The sequence below is a fragment of the Crinia signifera genome, chromosome 3 (assembly GCF_055691185.1).
Source record: "Crinia signifera chromosome 3, ASM5569118v1, whole genome shotgun sequence".
NCBI classification, from domain to species: domain Eukaryota; kingdom Metazoa; phylum Chordata; class Amphibia; order Anura; family Myobatrachidae; genus Crinia; species Crinia signifera.
This window is the reverse complement of record NC_139219.1, coordinates 317,313,726-317,337,781: the sequence shown is the minus strand read 5'-3', so window position 1 is coordinate 317,337,781 and position 24,056 is coordinate 317,313,726. Positions and strand designations below refer to the sequence as shown.

General features: G+C 44.9%; 1 protein-coding gene across 3 annotated transcripts; it reads right to left on the bottom strand.

Moving 5' to 3' along the window:
• Window positions 1–761: 761 nt before the first annotated feature.
• On the bottom strand, window positions 762–22,830 carry LOC146064816 (cytochrome P450 2K1-like). Of its 3 annotated transcripts, none has more exons than XM_083178713.1 (10): window positions 22,735–22,830; window positions 17,221–17,412; window positions 16,309–16,471; window positions 14,001–14,150; window positions 11,147–11,307; window positions 8,904–9,080; window positions 7,074–7,215; window positions 4,990–5,174; window positions 3,463–3,604; window positions 762–1,623 (listed from the first exon to the last, which is right to left on the bottom strand). In XM_083178713.1, exons 2-10 carry the CDS (start codon window positions 17,398–17,400, stop codon window positions 1,445–1,447), a joined length of 1,479 nt encoding a protein of 492 aa, XP_083034839.1. In that variant the 5' UTR covers window positions 17,401–17,412; window positions 22,735–22,830; the 3' UTR covers window positions 762–1,444. The 3 variants fall into 3 exon arrangements, with proteins under 3 accessions (XP_083034839.1, XP_083034837.1, XP_083034838.1); XM_083178711.1 differs by lacking the exon at window positions 22,735–22,830 and adding an exon at window positions 18,351–18,444; XM_083178712.1 differs by lacking the exon at window positions 22,735–22,830 and adding an exon at window positions 18,355–18,429.
• Window positions 22,831–24,056: the final 1,226 nt, after the last annotated feature.

Below are 24,056 nucleotides of genomic sequence, written 5' to 3'. Positions count from 1 at the left end.
TGAGTGCAAAGGCCCTGATTCTGGTTGACTCCCAGTGGCGTAACTAGAAAAAATTGTACTTATGTACTAACTGGGCTGCCGATTTTGAAATCGGGTCCATCGCATCGCATCGCATCCGACCATATCGCATGCGATGCAATGCAATGCGATGCGATGGACCCGATTTTTCCATAGGATTCAATGTTAAAATGGACTGAGCCCATTTTAACATGGAATTCAATGGGAAAAGGGGTCCTTTTCATACCCCTACTATCCAAGTGGGCATGGAGTTGGATATAAACCTGTGGCGAGCGTAGCGAGCCACCGAGCCCGAAGCGTGGCGAGCGTAGCGAGCCCCGCGAGGGGACACAGAATACCGTCTCCTCGCGGGGCTCGCTATGCTCGCCACAGGTTTATATCCAACTCCATGCCCACTTGGATAGTAGGGGTAAGAAAAGGACCCCTTTTTCCCATTGAATTCCATGTTAAAATGGACTCAGTCCATTTTAACATTGAATCCTATGGAAAAATCGGGTCATCGCATCGCATGCGATATGGTCGTATGCGATGCGATGTGATATCGCATCGCATCTGATTGTATGCCTTAAATTAAGGCATTCAATCAAAAAATCGGCAGCCCAGATAATACATAAGTACCGAAAAAATGCGCCCCCCCTGCTGGAAAATTTTGGCAGCGGATTCGACTGGTCGATAAACAAGCTGGAGGTCAAATATTTTCTTTAAAAAAATTTTTTTATTTTATTTTATTAAATTTGTCTCTTTTTGCCCCTATTTGTGTTTTCCTGTATAAAGTCCAAGTAAAATAAACAAGGGTTCTCGCATCGATAACATAATAATCATATAATTTGCATATTTGGAGCAATCGGTCAATGACATCATGCAGTTATTATTCTTTAGTCATCACTGGGAAAAAAAAAAGAATTTGAAATTCATCACTAGTATCTGCAACATGAGTGTCATATAATTCATATTCCCTTTATAAAATGTTACAGTTAGATACTGTTTATTACAGTTTATTTAGAAGCTGTGAATGTAGACAATGAAGAGATGAAGTTACAGTAACGGGCGGGATGCACTACAGTTATTATGCGGTAAAATCCCTGTTTTTGTTTTTTTGCCGCATTTTTGTCTGCCCTAAAGCCCCTTTTGCCAGGGCACTGCTGTGTAGGGAATACCCTATAGAAGCCTATAGCCTTCTCTCTGCAGTGCTGTGTGAGAGATACACCACTGATCTCTCCCAGCATGCCCTGTGCCCAGCGCCGCCACACATCCGGAAGTCCAGCACCGGAGCCACATCGCAAAGGACAGAGCTTATCGCACAAGTTGTTCTTTGCGTTAATAATCGCATATGTTAGTGCATACAGTATGTGATTATTATGGATGCGGTAAGTGGCGATGTGGGGCGGCGTAGGTTTGTGCGCCCCCTCTGGTCTGAAAGCATGTTCTAGCTGCGGGGAATAGCGCACATATGGTAAGGCTGTGGAGCATTTGTACCACCCATGGCAGACGTGAGGTCCAATGTAGCCCCAGGAGGTGCCTGGAAGGTGAAGTTCTGCAGCAGCGATGTGAAGAACAGGAACAGCTCCATCTTAGCCAGGTTCTCCCCGGCGCAGCTTCTTTTACCTGCGACAAACAAGAAGAAATAGTAATTGTACCTAAATGTTATGGTTGAAGAAATGTAAAAATCAAATTAAATAATCTGTTTTTCACGCATTTTTTTGTCCCGGATTTCAACGTAACTCGACATGGTCAACGTATCAGTGTACCGCATCGTTCACCATGTTTCAGGCAGTATTCTCTTCTCTCTCCACACTCTTGTGAATGGTAGGGTATGAAATACCGAGTGTTTTGGGGAAAAAAAGTGAAAAACTCATGTCGCCCCCCTTTTCACTGTTAACCTTCCCATTGTTGACCTAATGGTTGTGTTGATCTTCAGTCAACCTTAACTGTGTTGCCCTCTTTCATGTGTCAACCTAAGCCCCGTAGACCTTAAGTGGTCAATCTAATGGCTCGACTACTGCAATGTTCTCCTCACCGGCCTCGCTCGATCCCAACTGGCTCGTCTCCAATCTGTACTCAACGCTGCAGCCAGGCTTATCTTCCTCTCCTGCCGCTCTACTTCTGCCACTCCCCTTCAACAAAATCTGCACTGGCTTCCATTCCCCTACAGAATCCGCTTTAAACACCTCACACTCACTTACAGGGCCATCTCTAATTCCATTGCTCCATATATCTCTAACCTCATCTCCATTCATACACCCTCCCGCCCTCTACGGTCAGCTGACGACTGTCGTCTCTCCTCCACCCTGATCACTGCTTCCCATGCTAGAGTACAGGACTTTGCCCGTGCTGCACCCCTTCACTGGAACGCACTACCTCGCTCCATTAGACTCTCCCCGACCTTGCAAAGCTTCAAACGGGCACTGAAAACTCACCTATTCATCAAAGCATACCATTCCACTGCATAAACTAGTCCTAAAGCTGGTTCTCCGACCCCCTGCCTGCTTACATCCTGCTATCTAACCACCACCCACTTGCTTGCACCTCTTGTAATCTGTCTGTCTCCCCTTCCTACTAGATTGTAAGTTCCTCAGGGCAGGGCCCTCTTCCCTCCTGTTGTTAAAGCCCTCTTCTCTTCACATTTCACTCACAGCTCTCCTATACTCAAACACTCAGTGACCACCATCTTCGTTTGCATACTCATCTCCATCATTGGCCACAAGCCTCTTTTATAGTATGTTGATTGAGTCCTCACTACTTATATGTAATGTGTATGGAACTGTGGCGCTCTTTATTTGTACTCTATTTTTGTTATTTATTCAATGTTATGCCAAGTTTTGTCTCCCTGTACTGTTCCATTGTACGGCGCTGCGAAACACTTGTGGCGCCTTATAAATAAAATAATAATAATAATAATAATAATAATCTAATGGGTGCCGGACGGGGTCCCGACAGACATTTACCCGACGTCGGGATCCCAACTGTCAAAATACCGACAGCCGGGTTCCCAATGGCCACCTGCTATTTTCCCTCGTGGGGGTCCATGACCCCCACGAGAGGAAGAATAGAATAGGTGGCGAGCGCAGCGAGGGGATTAGTTGTGCTTACCATGCTGTCTGAGTCCGGACAGTTGGGATCCCGACATTGGACTAATGACTGTCGGAATCCCGCCTGTCGGACCCCTATACCACACCCAATCTAATGTATATAGACCTTCATAGTCTTGAAATGGGTAACCGTATCTGCCTAGGACTACTAGAAGCTTTGAATGTTGAAGATCTAAGGTCTCCTGTTAGTTAGAACAGGGCAGTCTGTCTGCAAATACTTATACCCAAAGTTCTGTTTTTATTGCTGACCAAGAACAAAGTCATGTAATGTTTGCATGTATTTTGGTCTCCAGAACCCAAACTCTGCCAATCAATGAATCTCGTATCAACAAAATCTGATTAGAACTTATTTTACCCATTGAGAACGGTATGAAGGCTTCATTCTTCTTGAACTGTCCCTCCGGGGTGAGAAAATGTTCGGGGTAAAATTCCTCTGGTTTCTCAAAGTAGGCAGCACTTTTTAGAACTGAAGTCAACAATGGCATCACTATGGTCCCCTGAGGAGGTAACAGAAATGCCGTTTTAAAAATGAAGATATTTTTCTAGAGGAGGTATATTTAATAAAGCTAAAAATTTTAAGGGTTAGTTTTGCCCATAGCAACCAATCATATCCTGTTTATCATATCTACATTGCATCCTAAAAAAAAACAATGGATCTGATTGGTTGCTGTGGGGAACATCACCTCTTTTAACTAATTTTAAGAAGCTCAATTAAGATTACCCCGAGATATGTGCAGACTTGGTAACCCATATTGGCCAAAGGCCGGCTGAGTGAAGTGGGACATACTGTAGACCCGGCGGTTAAAAGAATGTAGTTCATATGAAACACGGCGGCACAGCAGTCAGAGCGGGAGGATGGCGGTTTAATAAACAATAAAACACCAAATAACGAATGTTATTATTCATCAAGAACTACGTATGTCAGAGGCAACAGCAAGGAAATGCAAATATTAGGCCATACTACCCACCCTACCATCCACCCTATTTTTGGGGCCTAATTCAGACCTGTTTGTTAGGCTGCTTTCACTCGCAGCCTAGCGAACAAGTAAACGCCTCCCACTGGGGAGAGAATGTCCGCGGCTTAATGCGAATGGATCTATACGCTTACACGTCCATTCGCATCCAGCCGTACGGGCGAATAATTATTCGATGGTCGCCAAATGTCTTTACATTTGCCACGGACATGGGCAAATTCGAGGCGAGCGCCGATGTCATGCGACGTCAGCCGCCCGCCCCGAGCAGTCTGCATTCTTATGGGGCAGCCCAGCATTTTTTTAGGGCGCACCCACCAGTGTTGGGTATGCTAATGCAACAGCCCCCCCCCCTCCTGACACATTTTATAAGATCCACAGGTGGAGCTAATTATTTCACTTAATTCTGTGAGGAAACCTGGAAAACATGCACTGTGTGGGGTCCTGAGGAATGACTTTGAGAACCTGTGGTCAAGTTGATGTGTTTTTGAAACCAGCTCATTGATATTCTTACACCCACATGCCATTATGACACAATTAGCCAGGAAGGTGGCGGGATAATGGAGGATGACCTGCCCTGCCTGGGTTCAGTGGGGACACCCCAAAATCTCACAGAAGTCCTGAAGGTTATGCCTATAGATCTTTACAGCATTGAAAGGGAGACTTGTGAGAGGATTGGACAGCAATTTACTAATCCCTCTAGATCAGGCATGTCCAAACTATGGCCCTCCAGCTGTTGTGACACTACAAGTCCCATCATGCCTTGCCACAGGTTTGCTATTAGGGAATGCTAAAACTATGGCAAGGCATGCTGGGATGTGTAGTTTCACAACAGCTGGAGGGCCACAGTTTAGGCATGCCTGCTCTAGATGCTGTGCTTCCTTCACAAAGCCCTGGACTTGTCCACTCACCTTTGGAATGTAATACCCTCTGAATGTGACATCTTGAGAAGTTGCATGTGGGACGTTACCAGGGACGATATCACCAAACCGCTGGATTTCATGAACAACGGCGTCGGTGTACGGCAACTGCTTCCTGTGGTCTATCTGAGGCTGAGCCGATCCAATCACTTTCTCTATTTCAGTTTGCACTTTCTCTATCAGAAAAGAAGCATTTCAATTAAAAGTCATTTATTTATAGAATTGCTGGTTTAAATCTCGTACCTTAACTAACTCGATCACCGATATTATGGCACCTTGTCTTTTATCTCTCCACCAGTGTTTTGAACATAGCACTGGGGGTCAGGGTACAATCTCCTATAACGTGAAGGAGAGGCAGGTATCTTGAATACTTTAAGCTCACTGGCACCCACATTGAATACCCCCCTTTCTGTCTTAGTCGATTAGACTCTGCTGATTCATTTGATACAGTATATAAACAGCACTGTGCATAGTTATGGAGTGGATAATACGTTTAGGAAATGCAACTACAGTAGGTCTGGAGACATATCTTCAACATGTCTCTCTCCTCTGGTACCTTCACATCATAAATCAACCATGTCAGTGTGTGAACCATCCTGAAAATACATTTCCTTGGACCAGCCCCTCTGTCTAAAGGTGGCCATACATCTACAGATCGATTGTCAGATTGGGCTGGTTGGAACAAAATCCTGGTAATGGTTGAGAGCAAATGACAGTTGACCATTTGCTTTGAAATCCTGGAAAACTGCCAAAAACTGTCATTCAGATATTACCAGGTGTTTGTTACAACCAGCCCGAACTGACACTCGATCTGTAGATGTATGGCCAGCTTAACACTCAAAATCTCTCTTTTCCCCTTCACGCCAAGCTTCTTGCCTGGACTTCCTACAAGTGGGTCACCATCTTCCGCTCCTCTCACTTCCTCCTTAACACTAATTATATATATATATATATATATATATATATATATATATTATTGTGAATTAGATCTGACTATTCAACAGGAACCACCAAAGATCACAAACAAACCTCTCACTGCTAAACCAAATGGTCACTTGCATTTCCTCCTGGACCCATCTGTGGTCTTCAATGCTGGACCACTCCCACCTAGTGTATGTTCTGCACTTTACACCATCCTATTCTGACTCATTTACTAAGTTTCCAACCACTTTTTTGCCTCTCCTCAAGACTCCATCTCCCGTCTTTTCCCTTTCGATCACAAATGGTCCATTGTTGACTTCCTGCTCTCTTTCCTTTATACGCTGTTCCATTCCCCCTCACACCTCTCCCATTCACTCCTCTCCCGCACCTCCATTTATCTATATGCCTTGTCCTCTTGGCTGTCCTAGAACTTTCCCACACCTAACATCCAAAACTAAACACCATTGTCTTCCTCCACTTCTCCTTTCCCTATCATTTAACAATATTTTCAAGCCTGTGCCCTTGGTTTCATCGTAAATGCTTTTATCACCTTCGCTCCCATCATTCATTCCCTCCACCAGTCCTACACCGATGCATCCGGGCTCATGCAAGGGTGATAAGGAGAGATAAACGTCCAGCCAATCAGCTCCTTACTGACTTTTTTCAAACACAGCCTGTAACATGGCAGTTAGCAGGTGATTGGCTGGACGTTTATCTCTCTTTATAGCCCTTGCATTTATCTCTCGTTAAGGCTTAATACATCTGCCCCATTGTTCCATGCCACAGACCCTTTGTGACACTTTAAAAATCAATTGTTAAAATAATAATAATAATAACAATCTTTCATTATGGAAACAACATAACTATTACATAAGCATACAGCATCTCATCCATGCTTTTTTATATACAGTAGTATAACTAAACAATAATAAGTCAGTAACGTCAATGTTTCTTTTGCCAGAGATTACATGATCAATAGTGGACACCATACACCCTGTCACAAATATGTATAATCCTATCTCAAGCCAAAACTTTTAAATATAAGCAAATGAGGGGAACATCAGAGTTCAATACTCATCTTCCGCTCAAGGTGACTTCTTATAATGTCATACAGTTTGTCAAAATGCATTGTCTCATTGTTGTATATGTCTCACTTTGGACTTCTGGGTATTTCATCATGAGCAGGAGGCCCCATCTCAGGGTGGTGGAGGTGGTCTCCATCCCAGCAGCAAAGAGATTTCCCACCAGTGCAGTCAGATTATCATTGTGGTAATACAGAGTGGATTCTGGTTTCCCCTAAAGAGAATATTAAATAAATTAGTTTAATTCAACTTTTTCTTTCTGTAACGTTTCAGTCATTGTTTGGTGTTCAACACACAATTAAGGATTAAGGTCTGTAGGGGCCCCGGACAACAAAAGGTCTGATTTTTTTTTTTTTTTTTTTTTACACAATATTTTTTATTTGAATTTATATAACAAATGTGAGCGACGACAGCATTTTTAGCAGATATTTTGCACATCTCTCACAGAGATGTTGGCACTTCAAAGGGTTAATACTTTATTTTTATGAATGAAGAGTGATTTTTATAATATACTGATTGGGACATTACTGTACTCCTATGTATTAATCCCTAGTAGCCATTGGGGTCAAGGAGGATAGGACAGTCCTTGAAAGACCCAGCTGGTTATTAAAGAAACCTTGATGAGCTGGTCACTGCAGTTATTAGTGCAAGTAGGGTATGCTCACCAATCCTCCTTACCTTCATCATACGGTGCATTTACTCTACACAAGAGGGTGCAAAGATTCTGTTATGTGCCTTCTGGTTATAATGATATATTTTTTCGGTACTTGTTTCCTAGCACGGTGCCCCCGATTTTGATCTTACTGCATCTTATACATCTCATCGCATCGCATACAATATAGCGGCATGCGATGCGATTTTGAATTGTACAAGCACCCAGATGGGTGCTTACAATGTTAAATGCACCCCCATTTTCAATGCCACCCCCACTATCAACGCCAACCCGGAGTGTGGCGAGCGTAGCGAGCCCGCGAGGGGCGGCGGTACGCATCCTCCGACCTTTTCATAAAACCACTATCCACGTCGGCTTGGAGTTGTTTTTAGATAGTGTGGCGAGCACACGCGGATGACTTAACATGTATTTCTCGCTCTGTGGCTCGCTGCGTGATAAGTGGGGGTATGAAAAGGTCGGAGGACGCGTACCGCTGCGCTCGCCATGCTTCGGGTTGGCGTTGATAGTGGGGGTGGCGTGGACAATGGGGGTGCATTTAACATTGTAAGCACCCATCAGGGTTGTACAATTAAAAATCGCATTGCATGCCATTTGCTGGCATGCGATGCTGTGCGATATTTAATTGTACATTCTGGGTCATTTACCCGATTATCGCATTGCATACCATCGCATAACATTAGGTAATGGGGTTGCGATGGGCGCCGTGCTAGGAAACAAGTACCATTTTTCTTTAGGAGACTGCAAAAAATTTTTTACAATCACATAAACTAAAGCTCCCTTAAACTAATACCCCATTTGCAACTAAATTCTGGGTCCAACCCGTGATTTGGAAAACCATTTCAAAGGGCAACTCCTCCACCCTTCATTTTTCGCTGTTGAGTGAACTTGCTAGTCTATCATCGAAAGACTGCACGTGGGTACAGATCGTAGCGAACATGGGCGAGTCCAAACCCCATTCTGTTATAATTTTAGTAATAAATCAATAGGTACAGTAGCATTTAGCCAATATATTGCACCATTGCTTTTACAGTGGTGGCAGTGGTGGCTCCATAACAGGGGCTGCAGCACAGTACAAAATTCAAATAGGGGAGCCACACCCACTGCCAGTGAGTCAGTTTGGAATAGTAGTGGGTGTGGCTCCCCTATTTTAATTTGAACTGTTCTGCAGCCCCTCCTCTGGATCCGCCACTGGTTATGAGTAATTGCGGTGAAAGTCATTTACTGTGTACCTCCATCTGCTTAGCCAGGAACGCATCAATCAGATTCCTCTGGTCGTTCACATCCAGTTCTTTCTTCTGCTTTGTAAATGTTGCTCGTATAAAAGTCTGCAACTTTGTAAGATTTTCAAAAATGATTCTGTGAACACCCGGCAGCCAGTCCATCACAGTCGGAAATATATTGTAGAGCTTTGAAAGAAAATTGTTTAATGAGGATATACATCCTTTTTAATATCACATATAGGAGGGGGTATTCAATTACCTGTGTACATTATCAAGGTGTGGTAGCCTTGGTCTTTTTTGCATAAGCTATTCAATTGCCCCCTTTTCAACCAAGCATTAACAGAAAAAAAATAGTGCGTTAACAGAGTCGCAGTATCTGTTAGCCCCCTAGGGATTTATTTCACATCTGTTCAGATGAGTACCGCCAGGCTCACTTTGAGGCTAATTGAATAACCTTTGGGATCAATTAGCCCACAGTAATTACCACGGCTTACTGAATAACCCCATAGTCTAACATTAAGATTTGCATCAAAACACACACACAAAAAAAAATAGATGAGTCAATGTACACTGAGGGATTAGGTTCTGATGTCTAAACTGAGACACCAGACAATCCCTGCAGAGGAGTACCTAGGTGACATGGTGCCCAGAACAATGGTATTGGCAACCCCCCCCCCCCCCCTAGTCAATTTTCCTTCTTATGCCCCTTACATATTATTCCACTCAAATCGCAATGCCAGTTACACATTATGCAATACACCATAATTCTTATTTAACTTTATGCCTCGCACCATAATGCTTAATTCATTTTATACCACATGTAATGTTTATTTCACTTTAAGCCACACACCACAATGCTTATTACATATTACAGCACAAATGCCCCATTACATATTATGCCACACAATGTAATGCCTATTACATTTTATACCACACACAATAATGCCTAATACATATTATGTTGCGTACAGTTATGCCACTGACACACACAAAAATGCCCCTTACAAATGATGCTCTACAGTAAGGCTTCTAATTACTCATTGGCAGGTGTTTCATGGCAAAAGATGCAGCTTTCTGAATCTTCTCCTGGCAATAGATGCAGCTTTCTGAATCTTCTCCTGGCACTTCCAGGTAACGCTATACAGGCAATGTCATAATTGCGCATGCACAAACCCTGACCATCGGGGATGGGGATGAATTTGGCCCACTGTGAGCAGGTCTTAATGTTAGGATCCATGGACCCATACCTGCAGTCAGCGACGGGTCCCTGGGATCCAGCAGCAGCAGACATGGGTCTCCAGTGGCCACAGCCGCAAGTAGCAGGAGGATGCACGGGGTCCGATTGTTGCTAGGCAACAGGCCCGGTGCGTCACTTCTGCAGCCTGAGTGTCTGTCCGTAGATGGCTGGGCAGCGAGTGTTTAGTCCTGTCTGTTACTAAGCAGCGAGGATGTCGCTGCTAGTGCGACGAGCAGCAGCTGTTTAATTAGGGAGATGGGAGGCAGGTTTGCTGGGATTCTTTGGATTGGCCAGGGGCTTCTTTGTAAGGAAGCCAGGCCTGACAGCAGACACCAGTGATAGCTTCTGGTTTAGCTATTGCTGCATGCCATCTTGTGCTGCTGCCACTGGTCGTTTGCCTTTACCACATCATTTTGCTTGTGCATCAGTCCGTGAGTTACCTGTGTTTTGCGAGTTGTCACCATAACTTTAGTGTGGTGTGTATTCACTGTGTATCATGTGGTGTATTTCTATTATTGTATTTTGGTGTGGTGTAATTATCTCATGTATTGCAGGGTCTTTATCCCTTGAGATTGTGTGGCCCACATTCTCGTGTCTGCGATGTGGTCACTGGTATTTTGTTGTTTGCAATGAGGTCGTAGGTCATTTGGTTGTGACGAGGTCGCTTGTTATTTAGTTATTACCTTTTGCAGGTAGTTAGCTCTCCTATTGCATACCTCAAGGGATTTCCAGATCCTTGTACCACGTAAGACCTGGTTGCACCAGAGTTGGGGCGGACCTAATTCGCCCCCTCAGACATGGCTATTAGAGGTGAAGCCTAGCACTGCAGGATCTGGTTGTCCCTAGGGATACGCAACAGAGGTAAAGTAGGGGCACATTGTGACTGTCCTAAACAGCGGTCACGGCTTTGGGGTTAACACCCTGAATCATAACACTGAACCCGTCCCACAGTATTTATTATAGGAAAACAGGCTAGAAATAAAAACAAAATCCCTTGAATACAAGAAGAACTTACCCTGACCTTAGGGCTACCCAGGAGTCTGATATTCTCATTAACCAAACTCATCAGCTGCAGTATGGTTGGGTCATCGTACTCATATCTCTGGCTGAGCAGCACGGACACAATTATATTGGCTACAGCAGCGTTAATGATGGTCAAATTATCAAAGGGTTTTCCTGGAACAGAAATAAGGCATGATTAAATGTAAATATTTAGAAAGTATCAATGGAAAAAATCCACACTTCTTTAACCCTTTGAGTGCCAACGTTGTTGTGAGAGATGGGCAAAATTTCTGCTACAAAGTGCCAGGGCCGTAGTCGAGGAATATGAGTCACTTCAGTTATTGCCGGCAAATGATCCGAAGTCAATGAATTGAAGTTTAGTTAAATAATGCCCCCCCAAAAAAGTGTGAGTGACCCTGGCATTTTTAGCTGATATTTTGCACATCTCTCTCAGCAACATTGGCACTGAAAGGGTTAATAGCATTCACTTATTTATTAGCAAACATCACCACAACTATTGGCCAGATTCATATATTGCATGTAAGTAAAGCAAGAAAAAAACAACAACCGGATAAGATCTTGCTGTACTGCAGGTGGGGTAGATGTAACATGTGCAGAGAGTTAGATTTGGGTGGTGGGTGTCCAAACTGAAGACTTGATCATTGGGGCTGGCAATTTTTGGAGCCCTGCAATCAAGTAAGAGTGAAATCCTACAATTTGCTTAGCGCAGCTTGCAAAAAGTAGCAGGATCTGCAATTATATCCGCAAGCCGCTTACCATCGAATGATATTCCGCGTGTGTGCAATCTGTCCGTAGCCCGGGACTTACTCAACGGCTGCGATAGAAACAGGCTGATCGGGACCAGAGCTGACGTCATTTGGCTTCCCCCAATACTCCAGGGCAGGCTGCGTTTCCCTGACACGCCCAGAAAATGGGCATTTACCACCCCCAAACGTCGGCTTCCTGTCAATCAACTTGCAAACGGCCAGCGATAAAATAAGTAGAAGGATTTTATCCCAGTTGGCCTCACATGCGCAGTCTATTGAAAATTGGCCGGCAAATCAGGCCGCACAGTATGTGAATGATTTCTGGACAGTCTAGCGGTATCCGTCATCAGACTGTACTTTCATCCCTCTTTTACTGCCACAATGTGGGATGCTGACTATGACATTTCTACTTATACCATGCCGTGCTGGATATGGCTTAATTACCATCCTGGTATACTAAGGATGACATACAGATGGACCAGCTCTCATTAGAGCTGCTCCTGGTGATTCTATCACCGATCACCGCCTTTTGCACTCCACCAGAATGGGTCATGCTCACGAGATGCTCGCGAGCCCCGTTATGACGGAGCCCGCCGCTCCCTGAAGTGGAAACGGGCAGGGAATCCACCTCCCCACCGCCATGAGAAGGATACGCAGGTGCATCTGCAGTGGAAATGCAGGATTTTTAGAGGGGGGTTTCCAAATGTAATAAAAAAATCTCCCACTCTGCAGCACATTGGAGTAAGTACAGGAGTCTGGGGGAGGGTAACAGCCCTGAATATTGGTCTTTTTATACACTGGATACTGTATGGAATACAGTATTCATATCTAACAGTACAGATGATCTATAGAATAGGCTGTTTCGAACATTTAAATAAGATAAGTGGTCAGGAAAAGGTTAAACATATCATAATAAATAAATACACAAACATTATAGAACCAGTACTGCACTTTCTAAGCTCACAATCTCCCACTTCATGTTAAGGCTCCTGTCTCTTCCTCCTGGCAGCTGTTCTCTGTTCCATTGCGATGTTTGAGGGCTCAGATCCACACATACAGTAAAGGCCCCATACACTATGCGATTTTGGGACGATTTCATCCGATTTCAGCACTTTGAGCTGATAACCGGGTGAAATCGGCCCAAAATCGCAGTTGTGTGACATCTGATCCGATCCGATGCGCGGTCCCTTGCACATCGGATCGGATCAGGGAGGTCGGACGGTCAGCACATAAGATCATCCGACCTCCCTGTATGCTATGCATATGCCTGCCCACCTGACAGGCATATGCATGCAGACTGACCGGGAGCAGCACGGCGGGCAGCGGGTCCCTGAGCACCAGCACACACTGACCTGGCCGGGCATGTGATCAAAAATAGCAGCAGCGGGGACAGGCAGTGCAGTGGCGGCTATTCGATTTTTAAAATACCTTTTTAAATGACAGGCCGTTCTCTGATTGGCTGAGCTCCCCATTTGTTTTACATGTGATAAATCGCAAGCGATTTATCACATGTAAAAACTGGCTCATCAAGTGCCAAATTGTATGTGAGCCTCCCGGGGAGCTGCCGGGCAGCTCACAGGAGAATTGGGTCCGACTTGTCCTAAGGACAAGTCGGCCTTATGTTTGGGGGCCTTTAATGTGGTAGGTGAAGCTGGTACACTGGGCATGTGCAGCAGCTCTGCTCTGTCCCTTACACAGCATAATGTGGTGGCAGCTCTATTGAACATATTATATACCAGTGCTATTGTCATTATTTAAGGCACTTGCCAAGAGGAAGGGGGGTTTACGGGCAACCAGAACCCCCCCCCCCCCTGCGTTTGCCTATAATCTGAGATAATCGCGCAGGTTTTCAGGTGTTTTGTGTCAGTCAGCACGAGGACCCCCAATTAGTTTAGCATGTATAAAAAAATAATTAAAAACTCATGTCGAGATATTCATGTTTTGACCAATGTCGACCCAGTACATGTTGACCTTTTTGGTGTCAACCTAGTTCATGTCAACATTTTGGTGTCAACATATTGATTGACCTAACTAAACATTGTATGTGAGTCACCAGCACACCTCTACTCTCTTATGGCAATATGGCACATAACCACGCACCTGCGTAAGATTTAAAGGTCCGTGTTAGACATTCGGCCTCCTCAGTAATCTTGTTCTCTATACCTTTCTTCCCCATCCCGAAGTCTCGTAATGTGGAAAGTGTAAACCGTCTCATCACTTTCCAGTTCTCGCCATTAGCAAAGACAATACCTGAGGAGAAGGATACAGGTCACGGCGCTGTGCTTTGCTGTAGTACCCATACAAGACCCTTAGATGGCGCTAGCAGGATGGTAGAAGAATAACAGCAGCTGCCAAAGGAACTTGTTAAATCTTCATAAACAGACATGATACAAGAAAATTACAAAACTAAATTAGTTTGAAATACCTTCAACATTTGGGTACAAACAACCTGGATTAGCCTTTAAGCTACTTGGCTCTATAAATCTAGCAGCTCTACATTTGTACTGGCCCCTTACACCAGAGATGTATCTATAATGGACTCAATGTGTGCAAAGCCCCACCTGGATCTGTCCCTCCTCCCCCCCTCTCTTACTTGTCCGCGTTCCTGGCCGGGTGTCGGGGCTGCATATCTACTTTGCACTCCTAGCCTCCTCCAGGCTCCGAGTCCTTGTGACAAAATGTCCCTCAAAAAATGGCCACCCCCTTACAGCGGATCGTTTTGAAGGATGCTAGAGGAGGCCGCTGCTGCCCCCTCTAGCATCCTAAATACTGTCTGCTGTAAGGGGGAAGCCATTTTTCGAGGGACATTTTGTTATAAGGAGCTAGGAGGAGGCTAGGAGCGCCGGGATGCAGAAAAAGTAGGCCCCGGCTCCCAGCCACGAATGCGGCATAGCTCATGCAGACCCTGGCGCCCACATCACTCAGTGCCTCCCCGCCACTGCGGGGTTTGCCGCACGGTGGCTACGCCACTGAACAAGGGGTGCTCACATCACACACATATTATTACCTATTTAGAGTCCTGTGGGAACCATTTTCCCGGTGATTTGAGCATGCACAATAAAGTTGTCCCTGGGAAGAAGGTGCTGCTGCCATGTTCCTGGAGACCTGCACATGTGCTGTAGTCATAAAATCAAAGTATACTCACTGCCTGCACAGGAGCCCTCTCCTCTCTTTAAATGCCTGTGCTATTCTGGGAAGCCTGTTCTATTCTGAGTCAGGCATATGGAGAAGGGAAGCCTGAGCTAGTCTGAGTCAGGCACATTAAGAAGGGAAGCCTGTGCTAGTCTGAGTCAGGCATATGGAGAAGGAAGTCCTGAGCTATTCTGAGTGAGGCGCACAGAGAATGGAAGCCTGTGCTACTCTGAGTCAGGCATATGGAGAAGGGAGTCCTGTGCTATTCTGAGTCAGGCATATGAAGGGAAGCCTGTGCTATTCTGAGTCGGGAGTCCTGTGCTATTCTGAGTGAGACGCACAGAGAATGGAAGCCTGTGCTACTCTGAGTCAGGCATATGGAGAAGGGAGTCCTGTGCTATTCTGAGTCAGGCATATGAAGGGAAGCCTGTGCTATTCTGAGAGGGAGTCCTGTGCTATACTGAGTCAGGCATATTGAGAAGGGAGTCCTGTGCTATTCTGAGTCAGGCATATGAAGGGAAGCCTGTGCTATTCTGAGTCGGGCATATGGAGAAGGAAGTCCTGAGCTAGTCTGCGTGAGGCGCACAGAGAATGGAAATCTGTGCTATTCTGAGTCAGGCATATGGAGAAGGGAAGCCTGAGTGAGGCGCACAGAGAATGGAAGTCTGTGCTATTCTGAGTCAGGCATATGGAGAAGGGAAGCCTGAGCTAGTCTGAGTCAGGCATAAGGAGAAGGAAGTCCTGAGCTAGTCTGCGTGAGGCGCACAGAGAATGGAAGTCTGTGCTATTCTGAGTCAGACGCACGGAGAGGGAGTCCTGTGCTATTCTGAGTCAGGCATATGGAGAAGGAAGTCCTGAGCTATTCTGAGTGAGGCGCACAGAGAATGGAAGCCTGTGCTATTCAAGCTCACGTGGAAGTAATTCCGGTGCAATTCTGAGTCAGGCGCACAGAGAAGGTAAGCTTATTTCAGATTGTTGATCAATTGCACCTAGCATGGGGGCTGATACCCTAATGTCAACATCAAATATGGACAGAAAATCAGTGGGTTGTCCCAATTGAAGCTACACAGATCATGACATTAGAATAAGATAATAAATCAGACTTTTGTGGCATCAGGCACATGCAGCCATTCTGCGTCTGACTCAGAACCAGCCCGCCATCCATCACAGAACTTGGTGTTTCAAATAGCTACACATTTTGCCAAATCCAACAAATTAACTTACAGTTATTTAAACTGTATTATACTCATTATATATGTAGACTAAAGACAGTTACCGTTGTCCCCTATCAGTTTAGCAAGCACCGGAGCGTGCGGTCTATCAGAAAACTCATCCGCGTGGTTGATAAGAGCATCTTTAATGGCATCGTACCCACATATGATGACCATCTTTGTCATGCCCAACTGGACGGTAAATACTGGGCCATACGTCTTAGACAGCTGTGGATACATTGGACAATATACAATGGTAGAAATAAATTAGGAAAAACAGTTAATCATTAAAATTACATTTTGCCAGTAAAGGGATCATAAGTTGGAACTTGGGAAACAGGAAAGATGAGTGTTCACAGAGGCACCTACCTTCCAACTGTCCCGATTTCTGTACCAGTATCCCATGGGGGGAGGCACACATGTGCATGCGCACAGCCTCTATTCGCGGGGAGCAGGGAAACATGGGGCATATCAGCAGTTCACAGAGCACCAGACATGCCCCCATAGTGGCAAAAATGGGGGCGTGTCTCACAGCATTCCCACAAAGCCACACCCCCTTTTTGTGAGTGCGCAGCAGGCATGCAGTATATAATGTTATAAGTACATAGCCATTATACGGTTAATTGGTTTACATTGAAGACTACAACGTAACACAGGGCCTTATTTTGGTTCATTCTTTCTGACAAAATCCTTCTTAGATGGACAAAACCATGTGCACTGCAGGTGGGGCAGGTGTTACTTGTGCAGAGAGAATTAGATTTGGGTGGGGTTTTACTTCAAAGTGAGATCTATATTGCAGTGTAAAAATAAAGCAGTCAATATTTTCCCTGCACAGAAACAAAAGTACTCACCCAAATCTAACTCTCTCTGCACATGTTACATCTGCCCCCCCTGCAGTGCACATGGTTTTGTCCATCTAAGAAGGATTTTGTCAGAAAGAATGAACCAAAATAAGGCCCATAGTCTTGCTGCGTTACCTTTGTAAATGTTTTATGCGGTTTCGACATGTCGACGGTGTGCATATTCCCAATGATCGGCAGAGGCTTCGGCCCTGGGGGCATGTTTTTGTCATTGTGTTTTTGACTGCTAAAGACATAGGCCAAGAATAGAATAACCACAATGGACAGAAGAAATGTGGCGGGGTCCAAGGCAATCATGTCTGCTGTAGGCTGCAGAGAGGGAACACAAGGCATACGTTCTTCATTACACACGTCATCAGTATACAATACAGGCAACACTGAAATATCTGTCTTCTGTCTAGACCACTAATGGTCGGCAGTCGCAAGGTAGACAGGGTTAAAAGGTTGACAGGGTCCTAAGGTCGACCGTCAGAAGGTCGGCACGGTCTAAATGTCGACAGGTTTTAAAGGTTGACAGCAAAAGGGTCGGCATGGTCAAAATGTCGACATAAAAATGGTCAACGTGAAAAAGGTCAACATCAGTTTTTCATGGTTTTTTTTGGATGTCTATGTCGACATGGATACTGTCTAAGTGTGCTGCGCTGGCCATGCTTCAGGCTCCCTCCGCACCGTAGTTAATGGTAGAGCATGGGATACCGCCTGTCGGCACATGTCGGCTCTAAATTCTGTAAAAAAAAAAAAAGCATGTCGACCTTTTTTCATGTCAACCTTTTGACCATGTTGACCTTTTGGCTGTCGACCTATTGACCCGGTCAACCTATTCTGCTGACCTTAAAACCCTGTCAACGTATTGTCTGTCGACCTTTTGACTGTTGACCATATGACTGTCGACCTAGAGTCAGTCTATGATCAGTCCGGATACCGAGAGAGTTACATTTGCGAGAGAGTTATTTTGTTTCTGTGCAGGGTAAATACTGGCTCCTTCATTTCGACACTACAATTTACAGTACTGTCGATTTCAGTTTGAACACACCCCACCCAAATCGAACTCTCTCTGCACATGTTACATCTGCCCCACCTGCAGTGCAGCATGGTTTTGTCCAATAGAGAGATTTTGCTTTTGTGAGCCAACCTAAGAAAGACAGAAAATAATGAAAAGCCTGTATACAAAGTGAGTAATACTAATATATAGCTGAAACGGGCGCCATAAGGGTCAGCACCCCTGGGCTCAGTCAGCATACACTTACTTACTCAGGTGTATAGCCAGGGACAAGCCTGTGTGCAGTGCACATGAACATCCTGCTCAGTCAGACGAGTCACGTGGAAGGAGTCAGAGTGTGATGTAAAACAGGGATGTGTTTAGAAACAAACAATAAATGGCTGGGCAGCCAATCAGGAGTAACCAGTGTCATCAATAGGGCAGGCTTAGTAAGCATGCAACCAGCTGAGCAGCCAATCACATTACAGCATAGCATTGCAATGGCAATGCAGTCCCATGTTACTAAAATTCTATAGATACATAACTGTATATATAGATGAGAATAAGGTGCAAACACATGTAAAATACCAGAGTCGCAGTCACTAGTCAAAGGCATCATTGACACAGTTCAGTAGTAGTACCCAAACATTGATTCAGACCTGTTTGCTAAGCAGCGTATGTTCTTATGCCATCCAACAATTAGCATTAGCTTACAGCCAAGTAACTGTTTGGCTGCAGGATGGTGGTTAGTGTTTCCCCGCAGCTCTGATTTTGTGTAATTCACATTGAAAGCAGCCAGGAGCAATCACTACTAGCCTCACAAAAAAAACTCCAGAGGCACCAGCAACCCCCTGCTTGTAGGCCCCTAGAATTGTGTGGACCTAGGGCAGCTGCCCAGTCAGCCCATGCGTTAAGATGGCACGGCACTGTTGGCATCCCGTGGGTGGCGCACTAAATAGGACAATTTCTAAAACATCACTTTTAACAGTCTCGTTAAAATTGTATAAATGCATCAGCGAAATATCTAAAAAAATCTTATAAAGTGTGCAAATAAAAAGAAAAAGTGATATAAAATAAAGCTTTGTGGCTCTACCAGTGCGTGTTTTTTTAAATTATTTTATATAATTTCCTTTTACTGCTTTGTCATAGGAGGTGGAACAAATATTTTCCCTATTATTTTCCTATTGCGATCCAAAAATATTCCTTTATCTATTCATTTGTTATAGTTATTATTGTTGATACTGTATATTTATACCAAGTATTTAGAGAACTACTGCTCAGGCTTCCAAACACGCAGGGCCGGTGTAAGGAACCCCAGCACTAGGGTGACCAACTCATCCCTTTAATCTGGGACACATATTAATTACACAGGTTCTGTGGCAGTTTAAATCCAGGTGAAATGGAGTCTTGAGGTGTGGCAGTTTAAAACCAGGTGAAAGCCAGCCACAGAACCTGTGTAATTAATATGTGTCCCGGATTAAAGGGATGAGTTCAGAGGCATAACTAGATATTTGTAGGCCCCATAGCAAAAGTTTTTAAGGGCCCCCTATTTAGCAACTGATGGTGTTAAATGTGTGTAAAACATATCACTTAAACAGTAAAGATGGGGCCCCTTCAGCTCTGGGCCCCATAGCAGCTGCACCCCTTGCACCTATGGTAGTTACGCCCTTGGATGAGTTGGTAACCCTACCCAGCGCCCCAGGCGGGGGATGGAGTACAGCCGCCGACCTGTTCCAGGGAGGGGGGGGGGGGGTTGCTGTCGTATCTCTACATGGAGGGGAGGAGGTCTGCAGCCATATCCTGCATGTTTCAAGGGAGGGAGGGGGGTTTGCAGCATCGCTCACCTGCACAGGGGAAAGGTGGTGGAGCATACACATGTTACGGCGCCCCCCTCCGACTCCGGCTCCCCCCCGACATATATGAACCATACATAATAGTACCTGGGAGAACGTCCAGTCAGCAAGTTTCTACCTCGCACCCGGCTCTCTGTTTAGAAATCCGTGTCTGAGGGGAGATGTGAGCTGCGCGCTGCAGCTAAGCTTCCCTCTAAATGAAGATCGTGCTGGGGATCGCAGACAGGAGAGGGCTGCGCCGGTGATCGCAGGGAGGAGGAACGTGCCGGTGATCACAGGCCGGAGAGGGACGCGCCGGGGATCACGTGCTGCTTGCGGCACCCTGCAAACTGTTGGCATCTGAGCAGGAGAGGGACGCGCCAGGGATCGCAGGCAGGAGAGGGACGTGCCGGGGATCCTGGGCAGGAGAGGGACGCGCCGGGGATCGTGGGCAGGAGAAGGCTGCATCGGGTATCGCAGGGAGGAGGACCGCGCTGGTGATCACGGGCCGGAGAGGGACGCGCCGGGGATCACGTGCTGCTTGCGGCGCCCTGCAAACCTTTGGCACCTGGAGCATGAGCTCTGCCGGCGCCACGGTAGCTCCGCCTCTGGCACCACCGCTCACCCGAGGCTGACCTGCTCCAGGTTCCAGGGGAGAGAGGGAGGGGAGATTCCGGCGCCGCTTACCAGGATCCACTGAGGGAAGGAGTGGCTGCTCCCAGGTGCCGCCCTCAACTTGCCGGCGCCCCAAGCAAATGCCTAATGCTGCCTAGTGATGGCGCCGGCCCTGCATACATGTCTGTGTAAAGCCTGTACACACTGGGCGACTTTGAGCTGAAAGCAGCTCAGTTTCCTTATTTGTGCAGCTTTAGGGTTGAAAGCCACCCAGTGTGTATGGGGCAGCGATGAGCAGTGAGCACAGATGTGCGCTCCCGCATCATCGCTGGCCTGGCCAAAAGAGGTGTCTTACATCTTACATGGAATGATTTTGTGACCGCACACAAGGCTGTGAATGGATGATTATGCAAATTATCCATTTGCATGCCTGTGGGTAATTACACTGTGCGAAGAGGAGGGCGAGTTACGCAGCCTTGCAAGTCAATCAGAATAAGGGCCAATGTGTAAGCACTGAGCAATTTTCCCCATTATCGTTATCCATACCCGCTGGTCAAAATCGCACTTGTGGATGGACCTTTAAATATTACTTGGCTCCTTGCCCAGACATTGTTAACTGAAAGTACCCAGATGCTGTTCAAAGAATTTAATTGTAACTGCTTGAACATTCAACAGTAGCAATTTACTGTATTTGTTACTTCAGTTCAACTTACATAATATACAGGCAGAATTGAGGGGTAGATTTATTAAGCTCGGTGAAGTGATAAAGTGTCTGGTTTTTATCACCATCCAATCAGCTCCCACCTGTTATCTTTCAAACCAAGCCTGTAACTTCACAGATAGGAGCTGAATGGCAGGTGATAAAAACCAGACACTTTATCACTTCACCGAGCTTAATAAATCTGCCCCTCAGTTACTTTGCCGTACTGTATGTATTGAGGTATTGCGGTATCTATGTTAGGAGGCCGTTTGTATGTCTCATAACCATTATAAGTATATCCAGATTAATACTGTGTGTACACACCTTTAATAATACAGTATATTTACTCAGTATTATTGATATCAAGATTTAATGAGTGTGTTATCTATTGCAGCATTCTCAGTATACAGTATATACAGTTATGTTCAGTAGTACAGTCTCATTATTACCGTATCCCGTGTTCAAGATCTGCATGGAGAGACGCCTCCTCTATTGCATATCTGACAGGCCTTTGGTTGACATGTGAAAAAGGTTGACATGGCTTTAAGTCAGCCTTTTTCATGTATCGACCTAAGGACTGTCGACCTTGACCGTGGTCATGGATCAGTCTTCTACAAAAGATACATGGAGCAAGTATATTTTATAATTGTCCCAATACAGGGATTTTCAACTCGTAGCACAGCAAACACTGCACATGCCCCCCCCCCCCCCCCCCCCCCCGGGTCAGGGGGGTCCCACACCCTTCACACAACTATACCATTTAATTATAATCAGCTGCAAAATCACAGGGAAAATGTCAGCCGCTGCTCTTTATCCTCCAATTTGCAGATGCACGAACTCCGACCAAGAGCTGCACATGTGCTGCCGCCACTGACATCCGCTACGCCGACGTGGATGGTGAAGTCAGAACAAGCCAGTAAAAAGTCATGAAATGCTCATGTCGGCAATGTCATGTGTCTACCTTTACCGGTGTTAGAAGATTCTCGCAGCCAAGAGGGGCTGTCACCCCAGCAACAGCCTCAAGGTTTTCGTTTGTTAACCCTTTGAGCGCCAAGTGAATTTGTCAAAATAGGTGTGAAAATTGGCAAGCAAACTGTTTTATTCATCATAACGGCCTGTAACGTTTACCGCATATAGGAAAAAGAATCCAATTTCACACATTTTTTACTTGAATTTATATGACAAATGTGAGCGACGCCGGTATTTTTTTTGAATATTTGGAACATCTCTCACAGAGATATTGGCACACAAAGGGTTAAAGGAGCACTGGAGGCCTCCTAAAAAGTAAACCAATTATAAGCAATATCACTGGGTAATGTAAGTACAAAGTTACAAAGCAATAAATCTCATATAAAAACAGTATACACAACCATACATGTAAATAAATATTAACTGATTTGTAATATAGATAGATAGATAGATAGATAGATAGATAGATAGATAGATAGATAGATAGATATATAGTCAAAATGTGTTCTGAAAAGTCTAGGAATGAGGCATCTTACATTGGATACAGCTGAGGATACATAAAGGACTGATCCAGTCTCCTCTGTTCTGTCCCTGTGCAACGACTTCTCTGCCTTTACATTCTCTGTGAATATATAAACACCACGTGACAACCAACTTCCTACCAGCTCAGCCCAGCAATAAACACATAAAAGCACATGCAAAACTACAGTGTTACTGACATCCAATAACACACACACACACACTAGAGGTATGGTTTTCAGAAAGACCTTAAAACCTTAATGTGTGTGTGTATATATATATATATATATATATATATATATATATATATATATATATATATATATATATATATACACACTCCAATAAAAACAAATATCAGTACTTCCCAGATGCCTTCCAATGAGCTTCTGCACGAAATGTAGCAGAGGAGATTGGAAGTGGCAATCTTGCAGCAAAATAATACTCACCCATACACGGTACAAGTATTGTAGACTAGATTGTATGGCATACGTTTTGCAAAGCAATGAGATGAGATGAGATCTAGTACAATAAGAATGTGCAGCACATACTTTTTGTACTAGATCTCATTTCATCGCAAAACCGAGATGCGATGAGATGTGATATTGTATACAATATTGGATGCGATATCGGCCGATATATCGATGCGATCCACACCTATTTTTAACCTGTTCATAACCCCACTATCCACTACGCATGGAGCTGATTTTATATAGTGTGGCGAGCGCAGCGAGCCACCGAGCCCAAAGCACGGCGAGGGGACGCGGATTACTGCGCTCGCCACACTATATAAAATCAGCTCCATGCGTAGTGGATAGTGGGGTTATGAACAGGTCAAAAATAGGTGTGGATCGCATCGATATATCGGTATGTATAGTAATGACAGAGAGTGCTAGAGAAATCCACCACCTTTATTAAAAACATAAAATTATACAAAATCTGTTCATTTGTTTGTTACGGTTGGAATAGACACATGACGTACAGTATTCGAAACCCTACGCGTTTTGTCTAAAAAGACTTCATCAGGGGTCAACGTACAAACAGTATGTTGGCGAATAAATGATAATAGGTCACTTTTTATAATGGGTTCCTTTGAATACAGTTTATCTCAAGTACAATCAAATGGTGATGGGTATCTTATGTTATTTCTGTTTCCTTCATTTACAGTACAGGTTGAGTATCCCTTATCCGAAATGCTCGGGACCACGAGCATTCCGGATAAGGGAATATTCCGGTTTTTGGAATATTTTTTTTTTAGCCATACTTACCTGCCCCTGGTGGGTCCCCGATGGTCCCTCAGCGTCCATGGAGTCCTCCGGCGTCCACGGCAGGCCACCAG